Source organism: Sprattus sprattus, assembly GCF_963457725.1.
Source record: "Sprattus sprattus genome assembly, chromosome: 7".
Taxonomy (NCBI): domain Eukaryota; kingdom Metazoa; phylum Chordata; class Actinopteri; order Clupeiformes; family Clupeidae; genus Sprattus; species Sprattus sprattus.
This window is the reverse complement of record NC_137926.1, coordinates 19,078,611-19,101,114: the sequence shown is the minus strand read 5'-3', so window position 1 is coordinate 19,101,114 and position 22,504 is coordinate 19,078,611. Positions and strand designations below refer to the sequence as shown.

Below are 22,504 nucleotides of genomic sequence, written 5' to 3'. Positions count from 1 at the left end.
GGGCGCCTTGTTCAAGATAAGTCCTGTAAAACGAGTCTTCAGCGCCATGTGGTTCACTGGTTCAAAACTGATACATCCTCTATCTCACAAACTGACAACATTGCTGCACTTGAAAAGCAGAACATTTTGTTCTTCAGAGGTCGGTAAAAAATGACCTTATGTCAGGATGTCATTAATTATTCAGACTGGATTTCATAGCACTTTCCACTCTGAATATTTACTCTAAGGAAAACTGAGAGAGAGCCTTTGCTATGATGTGTTCATCTCCTGTTTCATTCTGGTAATGAAGTGCATGTCTGTGCCCCTAGACTCTGGCCTGGTACCCTGTGTCGTTACCAAAGGTTTTTCGCTGCTTGATTTGGATTGATGTGGAAGGATGCATGCAGCGGCTGGTTTGCTTTTTCCCTCCGTGTGCGCCAGTTAAATTCCTCCCTCCTTCCTGTTTTTGCAGCTATGAAAAATACTACCTGATGTGTGCCCTGACTCACAACACCAGGAATCTCTTCAAGCCGGTGCAGTCCAAGAAAGTGGGGACCTACAAGTGCTTCTTTTACCACATCAAATGGGACGAGCTGTAAGTCACTCAGAATCAAAATCAGAATCAGGTTTGATTGGCCGAGTAAGTTTGCACAAACAAGGAATTTGACTTGGTAAAGTGTCTCTCAGTGTGCTTACACAAAATATTCATTACAACACAAAACAAGCAGTGCAACGGTCTAAGATGTTTAAGAAAGTATACACAAGGTGGGATGGCTATATACAGTAGCTGTGAATTTCTACACAACAATAGTGCAAAGAAGAAGTGCAGGGATAAATATATATGCTACAGTGGGTTAGCCGTTCAGTAGTGAGACGGCGAGGGGGAGAGACTGAGACGGAGGAAACTGAGACACTCTCCCCCACCTCCACTTCAGACGACCTCTCAAGCCCATTAAATAATTGTGTCTGTCACTGGAGTGACCCTCAGAGGTTCCCTGTGCTGTTGTGACCCCAGACTGACCCAGATGTAAATGCTTGTATGTGCATACAGTGCCACTTTAAAGTATGTGAACCCCTTGACCACTTAGGAGTTTTCTGTTGTTTTACCATGATTTTTCATTTTTTTCATCACCAATTTTTCATAGATGAAATGTCAGGTTTATGTTTATCATTTGCATGTACTTGTTTAGAGGAAATTGTTTGAGTAGCCGAAAAACTACATGAAACATGGAATTAGTCCATTTCAAAAGTAAGTGAACCCCCAGCTGAATTGATAAAGTCAAGCAGGTAACAGATTCAGTGAAACTTATTTGGGTGATTAATTAGTCAATTGAGCAAACCGATCATCTGAGACATCCTTAGGGAAAGGTTTGGGCAACACAGATTAAAAGAGAGAGGAAACCAACCAAACTACTGTAGTGCCAAGGTGTACCCACACAGATCAACAATGCCGAGAGGAAACGAGATATCCGAGAACATCAGGAAGAAGGTACTGACAGCCCATCAGTCTTGGGAAAGCTATAAGACCATCTCCAAAAGATTCCAGCTCCATCCATCCATCCAAGACAAATCATTTTGAAATGGAGGGCATTCAACATGACCGCATCTCTGCCTAGAAGTGGACGCCCATCAAGACCATCACCAAGAAGCACCAGAAGAAGAATAAATCAGGTAAAAGTCAACCCACATATCACCTCTAAAGAGTTTCGGACCTCTCTGGCAGCATCTGGGGTAAAGGTACATGGGTCTACAATCACACGAAAATTGTTGGTTTTGATCATGACAAAATAATTCTATCTCTGACTCATCTGTTTAAAGAAGGGACTTCCAGAAGGCCTTTGGTTTATCCAAGTGCTCTCGGGCAAAGTTGAAACGGGCAGTTTTGTTCTTTCTTGAGAGCAGAGGCTTCATTCTAGCAACCCGATCATGAATGTCATGTCTATTCAATTTTCGTCTGATTGTAGACCCATGTACATTTACCCCAGATGCTGCCAGAGAGGTCTGAAACTCTTTAGAGGTGATGTCTGGGTTGACTTTTACCTGATTTATTCTTCTTCTGGTGCTTCTTGGTGATGGTCTTGATGGGCGTCCACTTCTAGGCAGAGATGCGGTCATGTTGAATGCCCTCCATTTCTAAATTATTTGTCTTGGATGGATGGATGGAGCTGGAATCTTTTGGAGATGGTATTATAGCTTCCCCAAGACTGATGGGCTGTCAGAACCTTCTTCCTGAAGTTCTCGGATATCTCGTTTCCTCTCGGCATTGTTGATCTGTGTGGGTACACCTTGGCACTACAGTAGTTTGGTTGGTTTCCTCTCTCTTATAATCTGTGTTGCCCAAACCTTTCCCTAAGGATGTCTCAGATGATCGGTTTGCTTAATTGACTAATTAAGTACCCAAATAAGTTTCACTGAATCTGTTACCTGCTTGACTTTACCAATTCAGCTAGGGGGTTCACTTACTTTTGAAATGGACTAATTCCATGTTTCATGTAGTCTTTTGGCTACTCAAACAATTCCCTCTAAAAAAAAGTACATGCAAATGATAAACATAAACCTGACATTCCTTCTATGGAAAATTGGTGATGAAAAAAATGAAAAATCATGGTAAAACAACAGAAAACTCCTAAGTGGTCAAGGGGTTCACATACTTTCAAGTGGCACTGTATGTGCTACAGTAAACAACAGAAGTGAGAACACCCCTTTGCAAGGTCACTCAAAAGTACAATTATTCCAATTTGTATCACCTCTCAGTAAGTTCATTATTTCTAAGTTCAGTTTTCCTCTTTTGAACAATCAAGAACAAATACTTTAGAAACCCAGTGCAACAAAAGTGAATATGGTCATAATCAACATTAGAAAACCTGTGGTCATTGAAACAAAACTGAGTACATGCACACCTGTGATTTCCAATTAATAATAATTGCATGAACATGGTTATGAAATGACCCGTAAACACCAGAACTTTCGCTGTTTTGGACCTATGGGCTGTCTATCCGCATGTCTGCATCATGTCTCTGCCTAGAAAGGAATTGCCAGAGGAATTGAACAAATCTGACTGTGAGACTTCACAAAGATGGAAAAGGATACAGAAAGATCATTGACCAACTAAAAATCAGTCGAAAAACACAGTTTCAGCAGTTATCAGGAGGTATAGAACGAGCCATAGCACCACTAATCAGAGCCGCTGTGGCTGTCAGTGCGCTACTTGCTCAATCTAGCTCTGAAAAACGAACAGGAGTTATCAATAGATATCAGAGTTTCTCGCACGGCTCAGGCAGTGCAAAATACATTGCATAACGTCAACCTCTATGAAAAAAAACCTTCCCTGCTCTTCGGCCCAAAACTGCCAGATAAAACCGTGCTGAAGAACATGAAAAGAAGCTTGATTAATGTGGGAAGCACATTCTTTGGTCAGATGAGACCAAGATAAATTTGTTCGGCTCAGATGGGGTCCAGCGTGTTTGGCATGAGCCTGGCCAGGACCACTAAGTGGGGACCTACAAGTGCTTCTTCTACCACATCAAATGGGACCAGTCACTCCCCTCCGCGTCCACTTCAGACGACCTCTCTTGGCCCTTAAGAATCGCGTCTGTCACTGGAGTTTCCCTTGCAGGCTCGCTGTGCTGTTGTGACCCCAGACTGACCCGGCTGTAAATGCTTGCATGTGCGCTATATTCATCAGATTTCAAGTGGAACCGAAATAAAGTAAATCATAGTGCAGACTCAGTTGTAGGCTGTAATTTTGTCAGGGAATATCAATGCCAGATAACTGAAGAACTCTGTGGCTTCTGGCTGTTTATTAGTCTGATTTTTTTATTCCAGTTTCGCAGAGACAAGATGCTAAATATGTCATGGTAGTAGGTCACATACTGTTAAAGTAGTTGTTTTTTTACTGTTGAAACGTTACAGGTTAAACATAATAAACAGACATTATCAGAGATCATTCAACTGGAAGGTTACAGGAAGTTTCTTGGTCACGGCTTTGATTACTCAGGAGCCAATGCAAACGTGCCGTTGTGCCTCCGCAGGATCAACTTCCCCATGGCCGTGGCCCTGCTGCCCCTGGAGGCCAAGCTCACCCTGTCCCTGTACGGCGTGCTCAGCCAGAGCACCAGCGGCTCGCCTGACTCCAACAAGCAGCGCAAGGGAGCCGAGCTACTGGGAAAGGTCTCCACGCCACTGTTCGACTTCCAGAGGTAGTGAGTGTGTGTGTGTGCGTGTGTGTTTGTAGAGTCTGTGTGTGTAGAGTGTGAGTAGTAGAAGAAGTTGTAGTAGAAGAAGTTGTAGTTGCTGTTGCTGTTACAGTTGTTGTGCATATGTCTTTTTATGTGTGTGTGTTTTAGGGAGTTTTACACAACGGATGTCAGAGATCAGACAAGAGGGTGATGTCAGAGATCAGATAAGAGAGTGATGTCAGAGATCAGACAAGAGAGTGATGTCAGAGATCAGACAAGAGAGTGATGTCAGAGGTCAGGCAAAAGAGTGAAGTCACACATAGTTGTTTCTCGCTCTGTCATCCGTAGGGTAGATGAGTCAAAGCCGCACTCATGTGCCATGTACACTGTGTCACCGAGGAGAACTATTTGTCCGACTGTGTCACAGAGAGCTGTAGTGTCGTCTTTCGTTCTGTTTAATCTGTTTGACTCTCCGTAATGACATTTTAAACTGAGCCATCATCATCAGGATGAATGAAACATGGGTTGAATTCTGTCCCTCACTCATTGAGGGCTTTCTGCTGCACAATTGCATGTTTTTGTTGTTTTTGTGTGTTTTGAAAAATACTGTTTGGGTTTTGTGCCACTACAACGTGTTTGTAGTGTGAGTCACTTCAGTGTTATGCCTCTCTGGTTACTGACTAAGTGTTTCCTGTGAATTAAAGAGTAGCTTTTGTTCCGAGGCTTTACAATAATTATTTGCATGTGTGTCAACTTGTGTGTGTGCGTGTGCCTGTTTGTGTTCTACAGGGTTCTGGCCCGTGGGACCATGCTGCTGAGCCTGACTTCTTCTTCAGAGGAGTCTTCGTCAACGCCCGTTGGCCGCAGGAGAAACTTGGCTGAGAGAATCATCCTGCAGGTACCCTCATGCTACACAAAGCTAACCATTCCATTAGTATTGAATCATTTCAGAAGGTTCATTAAAAAATTGGCTGCCCATTTGTGGTTGGTATTTTGATGAACCAGACCCGAACAGACTAATGAGTGCTCCTGTCTTGATGTGAGAGACTGATGCTAACTAGGCTGGAAAGTAACACTTGGTTGGGAAATTATACTTGGTAATCAAAGTTGTTTGTGTGTGTGTGTGTGTGTGTAGGTGGATTTTCCCACTCCAGCAGTGGATGTCCTATATGTGGGTCCTCAGGAGGCAGGCAATGGGAAACTCCCTCAAAATGTGGAGACGCTGGACTCCGACCTCCGGAGGAAAGTGGAGAAGCTCTGCTCCTATGCCTCCACCTTTGGGTATGCATAAAAGAAGACCAAACCGCAGATGTACCTGAAACACAAACTTTATGCATCATAATAAGATGGAATTAAATAAGATCGAATCAGAGGGACTTGGTTTAAAGCAATCTAGGGCAGGCAAATGTTGTATAAGAGCTTGTGTTTTGTGGGAGTTTGATTTCACTGTATGCCTTTCACCACTAAATACTTGATTTACAGAGTCTTTATCATATACACATTGTAGATTTACCATCTATTGAATCATGAGTAGTGGTTGGTCAGAGTGTTTGTTTTGCAAGTTATCTTTTTTATCCCTTTCCCACATCCACTAAATAAGTAAGTCAATTTTTTTCAAAATAAGTAAGTACATTTGTCTCTCTGGAACTGGGACCAGTAAGTGCTTGGAAAGTTTAAAGGTTTCAGCATGGTGTCTGTTCTGCTCAGGCCTATATTTGTTATTAGTATTATAATTAGTATGGATTTAGTAGTATTGATGAAAGATCTAGTTCTGCAAATGGGTCTGAGTTCAAATTAATTCTGTTTAAGAAGAACTCATCATTTACAAGGTCCGATAACTTTGCTTTGTAGAAATTTCTTTTTTTTTGTCCTTGTCACAGCGTTGAACAGAGTGGGCTGAGTCCCGTGTGAAAGTTGAGTCTCCCAGTGGTTAAACAGAGAGTCTTTCATGTCTGCCTGTCTGTTTCTCTCCCCCACTATTCTGAAGGCCCTCCTGTTGTGTTCGTAAATAGTCCCTTATCTCATGTGATTCAGAGATCAGTCTTGGAGGGCATTCATGTTTGCGGTTGAGGGACTGCCCCCCCCGCCCGCCTTTCCTCCAACATCAAAGTCTCCATTATTCGCTGACCTGAAGGCCAAGGCCCTGCACAGTGTCAGTGTGACTGGTCACAGCACAGCAGACCCCTCTGTATCTTCTGGGCTTTGTTACTGTAACACATCAAAATGTCAACGGAAACAAAACAAAAAAAAAACGTTTCATTGTTTACATAATAATGAGCTTTCAGCACAGCGAAGGCAAACGTGGTCACAAAAATATCACATTTCCCATTTGTGGCTTTTGGGATGTCCAAGTCTGAGTTTGTCTTGGGTGTCAGAAATCATGTTATGGATTCACTAGGAAGTCCTGGCTCCAGGCATCTGCTAATATCCCACTGTTGTACCATATCCACACGCGGAGTCAAATAAACAAATGCCCTAAAAGCAAGCCACAAGTGAAACACAAAGTGGGCACATTGGTGCAAGTCTTTGCCTCGGTTTTTGAGCGAGGGCCCTTGGCACTGCCGACCCCTGTGCTGTTCACACGCTCCCTCGCCTCTGGAGGCAGCAGGGCTTTCTGGGGCAGGTCAGAGCCTGATCTGTTGTTGATCAGCTCCAGGGACCACAGATCTCTGTGTGAGTGATCCCAATCAGAGGGCATCCCAGCGGACCGCCACTTTAGAAACGGCCATCCAAAGGGGGAACAGGCAGGTTACTCAGCAACACCACACAGCCCTGTCCTCAGATAACATTGGGCTTCAAGAAAAAGAAAGGAGATGGAAAAATAAAGAGATGGGGGAGGAAAAACTCCTTGTATACATATCCACAGCTAGGCCTGCTCCTAGGGCTAGCTTACCGCCAGCCACCTCATCTGGGAGAGATTACTTTCACCATTTAATCCTGTTTAAGACAGGGGTGCCCAGCTGTCCTGCTGCATCCACTTGACTTTCTTCGGGGTTGGAATAGTCAGACACTGTCAGGATTGATTTCCTGAATCAGGTGTATTTTCATACAGATGTGTATGGGATGAGTACTCATTTGGGCAGCAGAACTTCCTGCTTAGGGACAGTCTAACAGGAAGGGCGTTTCGGTTTTTGACCCTGTGGCTCACATCTAATATTCAGATGCTCCTGAAGGACTAATTAGATGGGGGTGAGGATTAACCGGCAAATTATCCAGATCAGGAGTTGTTCAAGGCTCTGACCTATTGTGATGGTGCTGAGATGGCCACAGGTAGAGATCAGTAAAAGACTATGTCAGACTTTGACCCATTTCTGACGTCTGACGTCCATTGCAGGTTGACGCGTGCTGATCGGCAGCTGCTCTGGGACCAGCGGCACCACTGCCGGGGGCTGGAGGGCTCTCTGCCTAAAGTGCTCGCTAGCGCCCCCAGCTGGGACTGGGGCAGCATGGCAGAGATTCACGCCCTCCTGCACAACTGGCCACCACTCAGCCCTGTGTCTTCGCTGGAGCTGCTCGACTCCAAGTAAGACATATGCAGACAGTCACACAAACACACACACAAACACACACACACCCTGTTTCTTTCACGACACACAACAAACTCACACACATCATTACCAGCTCAATCCGGTATCTATCATCTCGGTGCTCAACATTAGGAATGTTTCTCGCAGATAACTGTACTTGTTCAGATCATGTTGTGTTTAGACATCCGACCTGCTACTGTGTGGTTTGATGCAGCTCCTGCCCCTCTATCCCCGCAGGTTTGCAGACACAGAGGTGCGGTCCGTTGCCGTCGGCTGGATCGAGAGTAGCACTGACGATGAGCTGGCTGACTACCTGCCTCAGCTGGTGCAGGTACGCACACCTGCTGCAAAAACACTGATGGGATCATTGCCAAAATATACGAGCTGTAAATTGTAAATGGTTCGCGTAGTCGGTCAAGTTTAAGGTATATTTGTTTTCGCTAATGCGTCTGCTTGCCTTCTCCCTCAGGCTCTGAAGTTTGAGTGTCACCTGAAGAATGCTCTAGTAATGTTTCTGCTGTCTCGAGCGCAAGGGAACGTGAACATTGCACATTATCTTTACTGGTCAGTGCTGCCTCTTTGTGGTATCAGCCACTTCAATGTAAAACCCATTTTCCACATAATTTATGAGATAAAATACTGGGGGGAAAAAAAACACTTTATCAGCAACATAGTTTGTCCATATGTAAAATGTTCTTGTAATAATGGGTACAAAATTAATATAGTAATTTATACAGGTCATTGACTTCAAGGTGATCAGTATTGTATGATTGTGTTAAATCTGTTGTTAAATTTTCTGTGCTCTCTCTGTGGCAGGCTGCTAAGGGATTCTGTCCAAGACCCAGCGTTTGGGCGGCGCTATGACCAGGTGCTGGGCGCGCTGCTGTGCCTGTGTGGGGCGGGCCTTCGCACCGAGCTGGACAAACAGACGCGGCTGGTCCAGCTTCTTGGGGACCTGGCAGAGAAAGTCAGACAGGCTGGAAGCTCCACCAGACAGGTCAGCATCCACAGAAATAGACCTACGAAATGTCCCACACGTACCCTGTTTCCTATCCGTGTTGTAACGGTATATTCCCTTTGTTAATGCATGTGGAATAAAAATGGGAAACCTTACTATGGTAATCTTGCATCTTGTACGGAGATTAGATAGAATGCGATCGATGCATCAGCCAAATGAATGCAATTGTCAATGCATCAATGTGTGTGAACATGTGTTTTTTTTTGCTTGTGTGTGTGTTCCATCATTGCAGGCGGTCCTCCATGAGGGTCTGGAGAGAGTGCAGTCCTTCTTCCAGCGGCACAGCTGCAGGCTGCCCCTGAGCCCAAGCCTAGTGGCCAAGGAGCTCAACGTGAAGGTGAGTGAGCTCCCAATACTCAGAACTCAGCTGTCCATACAAACATGTTTTTTATACTGTATATTGTTTTTTAAAAAATCTATCATCAAACTGTTCATTTGCAAGGCCGTCTTTAATTACCATGAAACTAGTCCTGGACCCTAATATGGCTTTCAAACATCGCTAAATAGCCTCCCAGTACAGAGAGTAGCCAGCGATGTCTCACCGTTCTCTCCATGATCATAGAGGGGTCTGCCCTGAGTGTCCAGGAGCCTGTCTGGCAATGATCCCTCTTTACGCTCCACTTCACAGTCACCATGACGAGCAGTGGGCTTCAGTTTGCACAGAGCATCCAGACTGTGCTGCCCATGTGTGGCCCCACGTTTCCCCTCAGTGATTGTCAGGCTCCTCCTGAGGATTCCTCCCTAATCAACCCCCTGCCAAGGCTTCCCGAAAAAAAACTTTCGACCATTGTCTGGTTTTGGTTGTTGTGCCAGTGGGAACATGAGAACTGTGTGTGTGTTTGTTTGTCTCTGTGTGTTTGTGTGTGTGTGTGTGTGTGTGTGTGTGTGTGTTTGTCCCGGTACTGGCAAATTCCTTAACAGCACCTTGTCCCTCTTTTCTCTAAAACAGGCCTGCTCTTTCTTCAACTCAAATGCTGTACCCCTAAAGGTGGCCCTGGTCAACGCAGACCCCCTGGGGGAGGAGATCAACGTTATGTTTAAGGTGGGACATTCTGGGACGGCCAAGGCTGACAGTGGCATTTCCATTTTCTAAGAATAGATGTCTTAAAAGGAACAGCATGTTCCGGTTCAGTAGGTTTGCCCACTGATGTTTCCATTTAGCAGAGTTTCCATTGTTGCTTTGGCTATTTGTGGCATAATAAACATGTTTGATTTATTATTAGACTCCAATTGGCAGCCGCTGAGACATGGTTGCCATCTTAGTTTTTTGTTGTTTTTTTGTAGAAAATGTTTTCAATGCGTTCCTCAGTTATTGCTAATCCTGTGTCGCGCTGAGTTCCTTGTGACTCAAAGTGAACCGGACCACCCCAATCCCCAGTGGAGCTGCTGCATGCTCAATAGCTTGTCTCATGGCCAATAGCGCGCCCTCTGGTGGCGAGGGGAAGGAAATACTGGTGTGAGCCACAGCAATCAGTTACCAGTATAGAATCCTGGTAATTTATTGGAAGATGAAGGTTTGTGCCAGTTTGCTATTCATATGAAGTGGAAGGCCTCAGATTGGTATGGATTTATCTGAATATCTCTAATTCTTTAATCATGTGTGTGCTTCAGTCGGGTGAGGATTTGCGCCAGGACATGCTGGCGCTGCAGATGATCCGCATCATGGACCGCATCTGGCTGCAGGAAGGCCTGGACCTGCGTATTGTCAACTTCAAGTGCATCTCTACCGCAAAAGACAAAGGTGCAGCTCCATGCAAAAACCTCATGAAAGACAGACGCCACACAACACACAAAGTACACATTCACCACAGACTACAGATATTTCACAAAACACTGACCATACATACACAGATTACGCATACCACTCACATATCACACAACACTACACTTCTACACAAAACACACATTATACAGAAAGAGATCCAACAACACTTCTACTAAACAGACCCAAAGTACATTGTACTACACTTGCTTAATAGACTATCCAAAGCACCCAATCTACAGAGAACACACACCTCTCGAAAGGGGCTTATTCTGACTCTTCTGGTTAACCTCCTCAGGTATGGTGGAGCTGGTACCGTCCTCGGACACCCTGAGGAAGATCCAGGTGGAGTACGGTGTGACCGGCTCCTTCAAGGACAAGCCCATAGCGGAGTGGCTGCGCAAGTACAACCCTGGAGAGGACGAGTATGAGAAGGTAGAAATGACAACTGGAGAACATGTCTGAATTCACATCAATGTAATACACTTTTATTTTGAAATGTTAGCTTTCAAAGGCTTTTAGCTTGAATTCATGCCATATCTTTTATTTGACAATGAGGGGAACAGACATCTAATATTGTTAAAAACATCAGACGGCAACTATGCTCATAAGCTTAGTCTAGGGGGTTCTAAGTTGCCCAAACAGATGCATTAGATGTGCTGGTCATTATGTGAGAAGCTAAGTGGGTGAATGGACGAGGGGACACCAGCTTACCTGCAGGGCCCTGGGCCAACCCAAGTGGAGTCTCCAGCCGGAACAAGAGCCCAAGCACAGAGCTCCAAACTGTCACGAATAAACAAAACAAAAAAAGTCCACTACTAAAACAAATCCAATTTGGGGAAATGAATTAAAACAAGTAGGGGTCCTTGATGTACCATAAGCCAACTGGCCTTTGTGGTTCCACCACTCTGACTTGTCCACCATCAGCCTTGCTTCAGGGCCTTGTCTAACTAGCCCATATAACTGTGGATGAGGTGTGTTTGTGAAAGTGGACTATCTTAACTACAGTGCAATCACACCCTAACAATATATATGTATTGTTACCAGTCAATAAGACTTGTTATTATATGGCAACGACAGTACGAGCATTCTGATTGGCTAATGGGTAGTCATGCCAGCCGCGTATTGACGTTCTAGCTGGTCTGAGCTCTGATAAGTATTGTTAATTCACACCCCATCAATCTTAAAAATGAGTGATACCATGTACCAAGTACTAAACATTACATCCTTAAAAATTAGCGATATATCAACAGCCATGAGCATGTATTGATAGAATCAGGACTCCTATTATGAAATTATCTGAGAACAGGAAACCAGTTGAATGTCGTGACAGTTGAAGAATAAAGACTCAAGAATTCGCGAACATTTTGATATCAGGTAATACTTGTTAGGACTACAATTCAGAAGCAGCGAAAATGTGTTATTGAAAGTGATGATGAAGACTTGACTACTATAGTTTGAAAACCTTGTGTTTAACTGTAAATTAAAGCCATTTAAGCTGAGCCCTGTTGTCCGTTTTCTATTGATCTGTAACTTGAAGTTAGCAAGTCATTGTTTACTAGGCAACACCTGAAACACTGTCGTGAGAAGACTTGAGAGCTGAACAAAACGACATGTTTTCTATTTACAATTACCATTTATTTTCAAAATGAAAAGAGCTTAAATGCCATATAATAAACAACTTACTAACCTCGACCGTTCGGTCATGCAGGTATATCAGACTTCGGCCCCGCCGCATCAACCTCGCTATCGTTCGGTCGATACGTTACGGCCTCTGTCTGATATTTACCTGCATGACCTCACTCTCGGTCAGTAAGTAGTTAATAGTAACCACACAAACTAATTTTCCTCTCTCTATCTCTCTCTCTATCTCTCTCTCTATCTATCACTCTATCTGACTCTATCGATCTATCACTCTGTCTATCTCCATCTCTCTGTGACCTTTGGCATCTGACCCCAGGCCTCTGAGAACTTCATCTACTCGTGTGCCGGCTGCTGTGTGGCCACCTACCTGCTGGGCATCTGTGATCGCCACAACGACAACATCATGCTTCGCACCACAGGGCACATGTTCCACATCGACTTTGGCAAGTTCTTGGGCCACGCACAGATGATCGGAAGCTTCAAAAGGTGACTGCTCCATCAGCCTGCCGGCTCTGTTTACTCAGTTTCCTTACCGGCCATGCCGTAACAGTCCTAAGTTATGGACCATGGGCACAGATGAAACGCATTCCAGTGCGGAATCATTTCTGTTTTTCTGTAGCCCTGAGGACATTTTTTAATGTTTTAAAGTTTTACAACCTGCAGGAATTCTTTGCAGTAGGGTAGTATAGGATGGTATTGAGAGCCCTCAAAGGCATCACCAGCTTCATTCCTCCAGCTTGACCCTGTTTACCCTCTGTGCTCAGGGACCGTGCCCCATTCGTGCTGACCTCTGACATGGCGTATGTTATCAATGGAGGCGAGCGGCCCACCAGCCGCTTCCAGCTGTTTGTGGACCTGTGCTGCCAGGCCTATAACCTCATCCGCAAGCACGCGGGCCTCTTCCTCAACCTGCTCTCCCTGGTAATTTCAAACACACATCATACTGTTAATCTGCTCAAAGGGTGGGGACAACATGAGAAGGGCGTAGTGGTTACCCTTGCAAAAACTGGTGATGAGTTTGGAATGGGGCTGTCTATAGATGTTAGACTGGTCAACAATCACACAGAGAGTGACAGGCATCCGAGCGTTTTGTGGCTCTACCTGAGCTCCTTTGTGTGTGTGTGTGTCTGTGTGTCTGTGTCTGTGTGTCTGTGTGTGACACATGTGTTGATGTCTTGTTTCCTGGTGTGTTAGATGACGCAGTCTGGCCTCCCGGAGCTGACTGGGAATCAGGACCTGAAGTATGTGTACGACGCCCTGCAGCCTCAGACCACCGAGGCCGAGGCCACCATCTTCTTCACCAGGTACCTCACACATACAGCCTCAGAAACAACACACACACACACACACACACACACACACACACACACACACACACACACACACACACACACCTAAAGCTTGAACTTCAATAGGCTTTGTTCCCACCATTAATCATTTCTCATTATATAGATATTAGTATTTAAACTCCACTCCACTATCCAGTGATACCCTTCTAGAACGTTCAAGCTGGCTATATGTATTCCTCTGGTGGCTTGTCTGGCTGACTAGAAATGCTAGAGTCCCTTACAGGTGCTCTCATTTCATAGGATGAAGTTACTCAAGAGTAACTCACTACTTTTTATCTTTTTTCCCTTTTTTCCCTGGTACCCTTTTTGCTCTCTCTCTCTATCTATCTATCTATCTATCTATCTATCTATCTATCTATCTATCTATCTATCTATCTATCTATCTATCTCTCCCTCTCTCCCTCCCTCCCTCCCTCCCTCACTCACTCACTCACTCACTCACTCACTCACTCACTCACTCACTCACTCACTCACTCACTCACTCACTCACTCACTCACTCACTCACTCACTCACTCACTCACTCACTCACTCACTCACTCACTCACTCACTCACTCACTCACTCACTCACTCACTCACTCACTCACTCACTCACTCACTCACTCACTCACTCACTCACTCACTCACTCACACTCTCTCTCTCTCTCCCTCCCTCTTCTGTCCCCTAAGGTTGATTGAGTCGAGTCTGGGGAGTGTGGCCACCAAGTTTAACTTCTTCATCCACAACCTGGCCCAGATGCGTTTTTCTGGGCTGCCGTCTAACGACGAGCCAATCCTGTCCTTCTCCTTGCGCACCTACACGCTCAAGCAGGACGGACGCATAAGGGACGCCTCCATCTTCTCCTTCCAGAAGAGATACAACCCCGACAAGCACTACGTCAGTCTCCACTACTGTCTTTATCTAAATCCTCCACTTTGATTAACATCTATGACGAACTAAGTAACTACAAAAAATAAAAGGGAAACTGAAATGGCAAATGGCAGTGACACAACTGTCAGTTACAAATACATCGCAGTTAGGTAGTGAGGAATAATTCCAAAGAAATGGATGTTATGGATGTAACTCTCGCTGCTCTTCCCCACACAGACCTATGTGGTGCGAATCCTCAGGGAGGGCCAGAGTGAACCTCAGTTTATCTTCCGCACTTTCGACGAGTTCCAGGAGCTGCACAACAAGCTGATCATCCTCTTCCCTCTGTGGAAGCTCCCCGGGTATGCTTCACTCTAGCGCCACCTTCAGGACAGCCCTGTCCTCACCTGTGACTTAATGCTCAAACTTCTTGGCACACCGAGTAGGGGGGCACACAATCTCAAAAGGGGGGGATTTGCCATACAGTCCTCGACTGGACAACTACCACCCAACTGATCTTTTTTTTTTTGGTGGATGGTGTAAAGATTCATACACCGCAATAGACCCATAAAGAAGAAAATTCCTTGGGCCTTGTGCATCACCAGTGCATACAGTCTAAAATCGCGCTGAGCACTTCTTGTACACCTAAAATAATATTTATGAAAAGATATTCCTGCCGGGAAACCTCTGCACATGGTCTCGAGGTGGCGTATGAATGATATTTCTCATTTGCGGGATTGCTGACACCAAGAGGAACTAACAGTGATGCAAAGAAGGCTAAACCGTCTTGGCATTCTCGTGCACATATTGTTAGTTGTGTTGGCCTACTCCTGCCATAACTGAACTGACGATGGTTCATCACGACAATGCTATGGGAACGGAACCACTTAAAGTTATTTAACAGTACAGAGGCAATGCCAGGTTTTCAGAATTAAGTCGGTGTTGACTGTACTTATATTGAAATACAGGCACCAAGAGAAGATTATCAGTTTTATAATAACAATATGATTATTATTTTAAATTAATAGACAAATTATTTGAGACTCCACTATGATGACTTCTGTGGGGTGGTTTACCCGGAAGATGTACATGCTAATCCGACCAATTAAAGGTCCTTGACCCATGTTAGGATAATTGAAGGAGTGGATGTTAAGCTTGTTCGTGTGCAGATGATTTTACACAGATTGGGCGATTGGGTGTACTTTGTGCATACATTGAGTTTGATAGCTCTGACAGAAAACCTTTGTACACGAATCATGGGATTGTGCATACACATGGTCCTACGGCAAGCAATACGCAAAGATTGGTACATACTCTTGTGTTTGACTTATTGTGTAAACCAAGTATTGGGTGTCATATGGGGAAAATTGCTTCCACACACACACACACACATACACTAACTATTCCCCTGAGAGACCTTTTGATTTACTTCCTTTCCCCTGACATGTGCAGGTTTCCCAATAAGATGGTTCTGGGGCGCACACACATCAAGGATGTGGCAGCCAAGCGCAAACGCGAGCTGAACAGCTACGTGCACAACTTGATGAGAAGCTCAACGGAGGTCACACAGGTGGGCACCGGGCATTGATTTTGAGGGAAAAAAGCAACGACCGACCATAGCTCTAGTGCATACTAACAGCATGTTGCTAAATAACATCTTTTAATATTGGCCATCAGCTTAAGCTGTTCAATTAAAAACAATGGATGGATTTCCAACACACGGCTTTAAGTGTTTTAATCTATTCTCAGAGTCTATCATGACAGGCTTAGTGCTAATTTCATGTTCTTTCCCTCCAGTGTGATATCATCTATACATTCTTCCACCCTATCGCGAGGGATGACAAAACTGAGGGATTGGAGTCACTGCCCAAAGCACCAGGTGTGTGTGTGAGCTTTCCATGTCCATCCTTCAGTCTAGAAGATCCCTCATTTCCCACAAAGTAATTTATGTCTACTGACAGTGTTGGGGAGAAAAGGATCCCTTTGGTCCATGACTGAATATAGTGAAAATGATTCTAGGTATATACTGTATATTCAGTTGTGTGTGGTCTGACGTTTGTGTGGATGGGTGTATCTGTGCATAATAAATGTGTGTGGCTGTATGTGTGTGTGTCTGGTGTGTGTGTCTTCTACAGAGCCCCCACCTCTGAGCCCTGCCTCAGGCCGTGTGGAAGGAGAGGTGAAGGTATCGGTGTCCTACAGGAACAGCACCCTCTTCATCATGGTCATGCACATTAAAGACCTGGTGAGCAAACGCTTGACTAGTCCGCCCGTCACATCCAACACGCCTTAGCCCTGCCATCTGCATGCCTCCCACTGAGTGCCCCAGATGTGAGGTCTCTGAGCCTCATTAACCACCTGTCTTCCTGAGGCAGACAGCATATTAAGTTGTGTCGCGCGTCAGATATGTCACGCTGCGTCTCTGCCTCCTTGTAACTTGAGAGGGAGACGGTACACTGTTTCACACATTGGTCCATCCATGACCACATCATCTGTCTGCCTTGGGATGTTCATTCATCACCACATATTCAAACATAAACAAACAACTAAAATACCACGTCCAAGTCATTATACTGATTTGGTATTCAAAGACAAACATTCATCTGAAGTTGTGTTGATGTGAGAGTTCTGAACGGTGTTCCCTGTTGTGTGTCTCAGATGTCAGATGAGGGGGGGGACCCAAACCCCTATGTGAAGACCTACTTGCTCCCAGATCCCCACAAAACCTCCAAACGTAAAACCAAGATCGCCAGGAAAACCAGGAATCCCACTTACAATGAGATGGTAGGCAGAAGCCTTATTTAGACAAAGTCAAAAAAAGCCCCGATGATGATGATGAACAATGTGACATTGCAACCCCTCCTTTATAGTTACAGATATTGATGTTTGATAATGTTAATGTGTCTAAATTAGGTGCGTTTTGTGTGTGTGTGTGTGTGTGTGTGTGTGTGTGTGTGTGTGTGTGTGTGTGTGTGTGTGTGTGTGTGTGTGTGTGTGTGTTGTCCCCAGCTTGTGTACAGTAACCTCAGTAAAGAAACGCTGAGCCAGCGGGAGCTTCAACTGAGCGTGCTCAGTGCGGAGTCTCTGCGTGAGAATTGTTACCTGGGCGGAGTCACCCTCAGCCTCAAGGACTTTGACCTGAGCAAAGAGACCGTCAAGTGGTACAAGCTCACAGCTGTATCCTTCTTCTGAACCAATCAGAACGCAGTCGCATAATAGCTAACCAGCCACAGCAGACGATGGCAACGGGACTCAACAGCACCCTCTAAGGGTCACTCCATCTCTCTCTCTCTCTTTCTCTTTCTCTCTCTTTCTCTCATTGTCTTTTCTGTCTATATATCTCTCTCCTTAATGCTCTCCCACTTGCAGACACTAATCATGATTACCTCCTCGCAGGAGCACAGTTTTTTTTTTTTTCAATCCCTTTCTTACTACAAAGAAGGAGTAATGTTTTGTACATTTTTGACATTAGAGGACCAAAATGGATGAGTACTTATTAAAGAGTATATATATATATATAAAAAACAAATATATATTAAAAAGAGGTGGGTGGGTGTGGGTAGCAATTTTTACACTATACTTTTTTACATACACATATAGGAAACATTATCTTTTTCAGAGCTGACAATATTTTCTGTTTTTTTTTCCCCCCCATGTGGTCTTGACTTTGTGCCAAAAAAGAACTGTACTCATTTCATACCACTTTTCAAGGGGAACCAACACGGGTGCCTTGTTTCTCTTGTTTTATTCTCCTTCCTCATCTAGTTCTCTTCTGCTCCTTTGCGGTAGGTTTCTTTTGCTTCTCACAGTGATCATGATTTTAAAATTCTGTCAAGTCTGTCAAGTCAGTGTTGACTCTTGAATGAACTTTTCAATGTTTTTCTTTTTCCCTGTCCACCTTTCAGTTGTTTGTAATGAGGAACACCTTCACTGTTATTTTATGAACATAAGGGAATGCCACAAGTGGCTATAAATCGAATGCCTGTTCTTCTGTGTGTAAATCTGGGATGATGAGTTTAAGTGTGAGCTCTTTTTTTTTTAAAGCGGACAGGGTTTTGCATCTCACGCATCCTGAATAGAAACATAATCATGTTCTTTTAATGACTGTAAAAAAAATTAAAAATAAAAAAAAACATCATGCTGAGTTGACATTAACATGGCCAGTTATTTATTCCTAATTGGTTCTCTTTATGTGGAATGAAACAGTGTGTTCTGTAATCCTTTTTCCTAAAGCAAATTAAACATTTTTGAACAAAACGTCAATGAAATCTGAATTTCATCTTGTATTGTGTGTGTTCATTTTGGCTGCAGTACTAGCAACATGTTTTGTTATTTCTTTAGTGCACTCAAAGTATACAGACCACTACACTTACACATTTTGTTATGTTGCGCCTTATGCTAAAATTGTCAGTCGATTTTCTCTCATCAATCTACACTCAATACGGCATAATAAAAAAACCATAACAGGAATAAATTGTTTGTAGCACAGCCGTGGAGATGTCCTTTACCAACCCTGATCTCATTCATGTCATATTGCTTAAATACTAGTGTTGCGTGAAATAATTTTCCAGACTAATCCACAGTCATTCCGGCTTGCATTGTAATTATTGGATGTTTTGCCATCGATGATATCTTCTCTCTTTTATTAAATCAGATTTTTTTTAAGCCGTCGATCTCGCCTGTTAAACTGTGCTGTTGAGTGAATTTGTCATCTACACTTAAAGGTGTGTGACTTCTCGTGCGTAGCAAATTGTAGAAGTTGGGCGTGTTCATAGAGCACTGGTCTTTTGTTCATGAGTGGCAGGAAAGTCCTCCAATCGCATGGAGGATTAGCTGCACACAGTTTGTTTATATACTCGTGTAAACCTCATTATCAGCACACTACACACTGCACGTATACCGGAGAAGATGACAAGAACTGTTGGTCTGTGTGTTCACGTCACCTTCTTTACTTAGCCTTAAAGATCAATTTTAGAGAAAAAAATGACGTGTTACGACATTTGCAAACAAATGACAGCCAAGTACGATCAAATAACTAGGAAAGACGGATTGCGTTTTTAACGTTTTACAAAAGTTATATCAAAATGGAGACGGAGTCTAGAAAACGGAATTTGGACAGAAGTGCCATGCATCGCTTCGGCGACAGTGGCATGATGATCCTGCCATGGACAAAGCAAATTTTGTTTGTTTTGTGGGAGCAGTTGCGCTTCCTGGTTCATCTTATCTACTACAGTTGCATTTCAGGTAAGCCTTGGCTTTGTTGTTAATAATAAACATAACGCAACATACGCTTCTGCTCTGTATTATTCTGCTCAATTATTGTCATCGATTTCTGCGAAGCGTAAACATAGAAAGAACGTGTTTCAGTATTTAGGGTATTGGGCTATTCTTTCCACACATGAAGGTACATTTCTCATATTTTGACAACAGGAAGAAACGTGTAACTGAAGCCTCCTCTTTGAATGTCCCGCGCTCCTTGAATTTTTTATAAAACTGAATTAGGCTTCCTTTTATAACTTTAAAAATAAATACATGCCCATGAAACTTTGATTTTCCTGGCAGTTAGTTACAAAAAAAGAAATTCTGTCAACGACTCATTCCGTCCACTGAGTCATCCCTGAGTAACTTGGTTATAAAAAGACCAATGTACATGTGGATAATCTATTATTTCTGACTGTGGTGATGCAAGACAGCTGAAATGCCCATCCCTTACAGATGATACATTATCTAACCTCACCCCTCCATTTGTTTGCAGTCTTTCAGATGTTCCGTCTGGAGGTCCATCTAAGAATCTCAGAGGAGACCGGACCACACATTCAACATATGAGCACACCTGGAAATTCAGCAGAAGGCTTCTTTCTATCCTCCTTGTTTGACAACAACAAAAGCGTTATTGTCTCCAGCTCCAGCCCCTTGTCCAAGCTGAGTAGTGACCTGGCCGGCACCCACCCAGGGTCTCTGCTCTCCAGCCTGGTATCAGATGAGCTCTGCTGTTCTCTTGTGGATGACTTTGTCGCTCGGGCGGCCGAGGGGTTCTCTGACACCGAGGACCTCAGCATTGGCCAACATGCCAGCTGGAAACTGAGCTGCCCTGGTGAGTGGAATGTATTTGTGGGATCTGAGAACAGCAGCGGTAGCAGCGACTTCTACTACAGCTCCACACATGAGGATAAAGTCTTCAGCTGGGAGAGCGATAAGTCAGGTGAAAGCGAGATTGTGTCGACATCCTATGATCCTATTAAACCACTGAGTTTCTCTGCAAGCATCTTCGGCTACTCTCCTAGGGAGAGCACAGAGCTGGTAGAGGCCAGTAGCTGGCAGCTTAAAGTGGAGTCTTCATCCTCTGTGGAGGACAGCCCTGCACTTTTCTTTGGAGGGTGCTCCGACAGTGAGAGTAGCTGGGGGAGTTCAGACTGCTCCAGTGCCGATGGAGACAAAGAAGAGAGCGAGAAGCTGTGGGAGCTTTTCTCCAGCTCCTCAGACCCATATCACCCTCTCCACTTCAGTGCCTGTTCCTCGAGCTCCAAGACCTCCAAGAAGGATGGAAGTATGGTCCCTCGGCCTGACAACATAATTAAACCCCCCACAGAGCTCCCACCCTCCCCGACCCAAACAGAAAGCATGGGTCCTTCATCCTTATCTGAGGATGAGGAGGAGGCCCTGTGGGAGTCGCTGTGTCACAATGATGATCCATACCACCCATTGCATTTCAAAGCTTGCCTCAGAAGCTTCACAGCTGATGCTAATGCTAGCTCCACCTCGCAGAACCCTGCTAATGCTTGTCCAGATTCCAGCTCCACTTCTCAGAATTCTGCTTGTGAGTTGAATCCAAGAGCATTCCAGACTCTGAGAAGGTCAAAGAAGCCGTGTCTGCTTCATAAGAGGCAACACAAGAGCCATTGCTGCACCACCTCTCCTGACAAACCTGTCTGTGTCCCCTGGAGGAGGAAGGTCAAATGTGACATCAGAAAGGAACATGAAAGTGGTCAACCTGCTGTGAAGAAGGTATGTCTGGGTTTTCTTAATACATTCATAAAATGGAAATAGTATAGTACAATTTTGAGGTCTGTCCTCTATCTATAAAAAAGGTTTAACGTCAAAATGAATTTGACAGTCAATGCAGTACAGTGAGTGATGTAATGAATCAGAGACTGTTCACATTAATCAAGCTGTACAAGGTAATAAGCCAGTCAAAAGACTCTTTGCTCATGAATTAGTCATGTGATCACATTTACCACTTCCTCCTTCCAGTAATTCCTAATGGTTGCCTACCAACAGTAAAAAATAACCTGGGCAGAGTTGCTATGGAGTACACTGGGGAATCTACCTACCTGCTTCAATTACACCAGTGCACATGAACTTTCTACAGCTCACCCAATATATTTATATAGCCTAGAAAGATCAGAAGAAGTTTTAAGACTCCACCTGGTAGAATTACATACTCGCTTTTTTTGCTTTGTCATTGAGCTGGCTGACATTGTTACACAAACAAAAGTATACATACCAAGACTAAGACCAGAGCACTTCTACTGCATGTAGAAATCCTGCATTATGATTGAGTGCTTTAACCAGTTCCTCTAGGATTTTGCAATATTGCCTTTTCACAAATTCACACAAACTCAGGGGTATCCCACAATTGCAGGTTGCAACTTTCTGTTATTACTGCATTTAAAACACAGTTATGGAATATCTGAATTATTTAAATTCAGCTGCTTTTAGCCACAACAATCATAACAAATAAACATCTTGGAAGGGACTGTTAAACGAATGCTCTCCATTTGGTCCTAGTTTGTATTAGCGTCATGCTTGGATTGAGCATTAATCTACTGAAATGATGTTTTTCTGGCTGTGTACTTTCTGAAATACACTCATTAACATTTCTGTGCTCTTCTGTGACCGTTTTGACGACTTAATTGAGAGTTACCAATGTTGCCTTTCAGGTTCAGTTCTCACCGCGGGTCCAGGTTCACAAGATGAAGGCGTGGTCATTTGCTCTTCAGGCCTCACGCAAAGGACATTGGGAAGAGCTAGCCAGGGACAGGGGTCGTTTCTACAGGAGAATCCAGGAAACCGAGCAGGCCATTGGCTACTGTTTGAGCAAAGCACACAGGAAGTGGATCCTTGCCCGTCAAAGAAGCATAGAAGGCAAACATCATGCCAGTAAATGGACTGTAAAACAGTCAGTTTCTCTCTCTTAA

At 44.2% G+C, this 22,504-nt stretch overlaps 2 protein-coding genes across 2 annotated transcripts in view; both read left to right on the top strand.

The window, feature by feature from the left end:
* pik3c2a (phosphatidylinositol-4-phosphate 3-kinase, catalytic subunit type 2 alpha) overlaps positions 1-17,860 on the top strand; it is a 43,281-nt gene extending 25,421 nt beyond the window's left edge. Inside the window, exons 12-33 of the mRNA XM_080842379.1 lie at positions 452-574; positions 4,011-4,178; positions 4,947-5,055; positions 5,293-5,438; positions 7,492-7,680; positions 7,922-8,015; positions 8,154-8,248; positions 8,501-8,681; positions 8,935-9,039; positions 9,652-9,744; positions 10,314-10,443; positions 10,763-10,899; positions 12,425-12,594; positions 12,873-13,029; positions 13,303-13,412; positions 14,126-14,333; positions 14,544-14,668; positions 15,759-15,876; positions 16,104-16,185; positions 16,442-16,551; positions 16,965-17,090; positions 17,316-17,860. Coding sequence (XP_080698505.1) covers positions 452-574; positions 4,011-4,178; positions 4,947-5,055; positions 5,293-5,438; positions 7,492-7,680; positions 7,922-8,015; positions 8,154-8,248; positions 8,501-8,681; positions 8,935-9,039; positions 9,652-9,744; positions 10,314-10,443; positions 10,763-10,899; positions 12,425-12,594; positions 12,873-13,029; positions 13,303-13,412; positions 14,126-14,333; positions 14,544-14,668; positions 15,759-15,876; positions 16,104-16,185; positions 16,442-16,551; positions 16,965-17,090; positions 17,316-17,498 — 2,959 coding nt within the window. The 3' untranslated portion in view covers positions 17,499-17,860. The remainder of the gene's footprint in view (positions 1-451; positions 575-4,010; positions 4,179-4,946; positions 5,056-5,292; positions 5,439-7,491; positions 7,681-7,921; positions 8,016-8,153; positions 8,249-8,500; positions 8,682-8,934; positions 9,040-9,651; positions 9,745-10,313; positions 10,444-10,762; positions 10,900-12,424; positions 12,595-12,872; positions 13,030-13,302; positions 13,413-14,125; positions 14,334-14,543; positions 14,669-15,758; positions 15,877-16,103; positions 16,186-16,441; positions 16,552-16,964; positions 17,091-17,315) is intronic.
* Positions 17,861-19,390: 1,530 nt separating this feature from the next.
* On the top strand, positions 19,391-22,504 carry LOC308368382 (uncharacterized protein; the record flags this gene model as incomplete). The annotated part of the gene is made up of 3 exons (XM_080842554.1): positions 19,391-19,550; positions 20,062-21,311; positions 22,247-22,504. The coding sequence occupies 3 exons, from the start codon at positions 19,391-19,393 to the stop codon at positions 22,502-22,504; spliced, it is 1,668 nt and encodes a 555-aa protein (XP_080698680.1).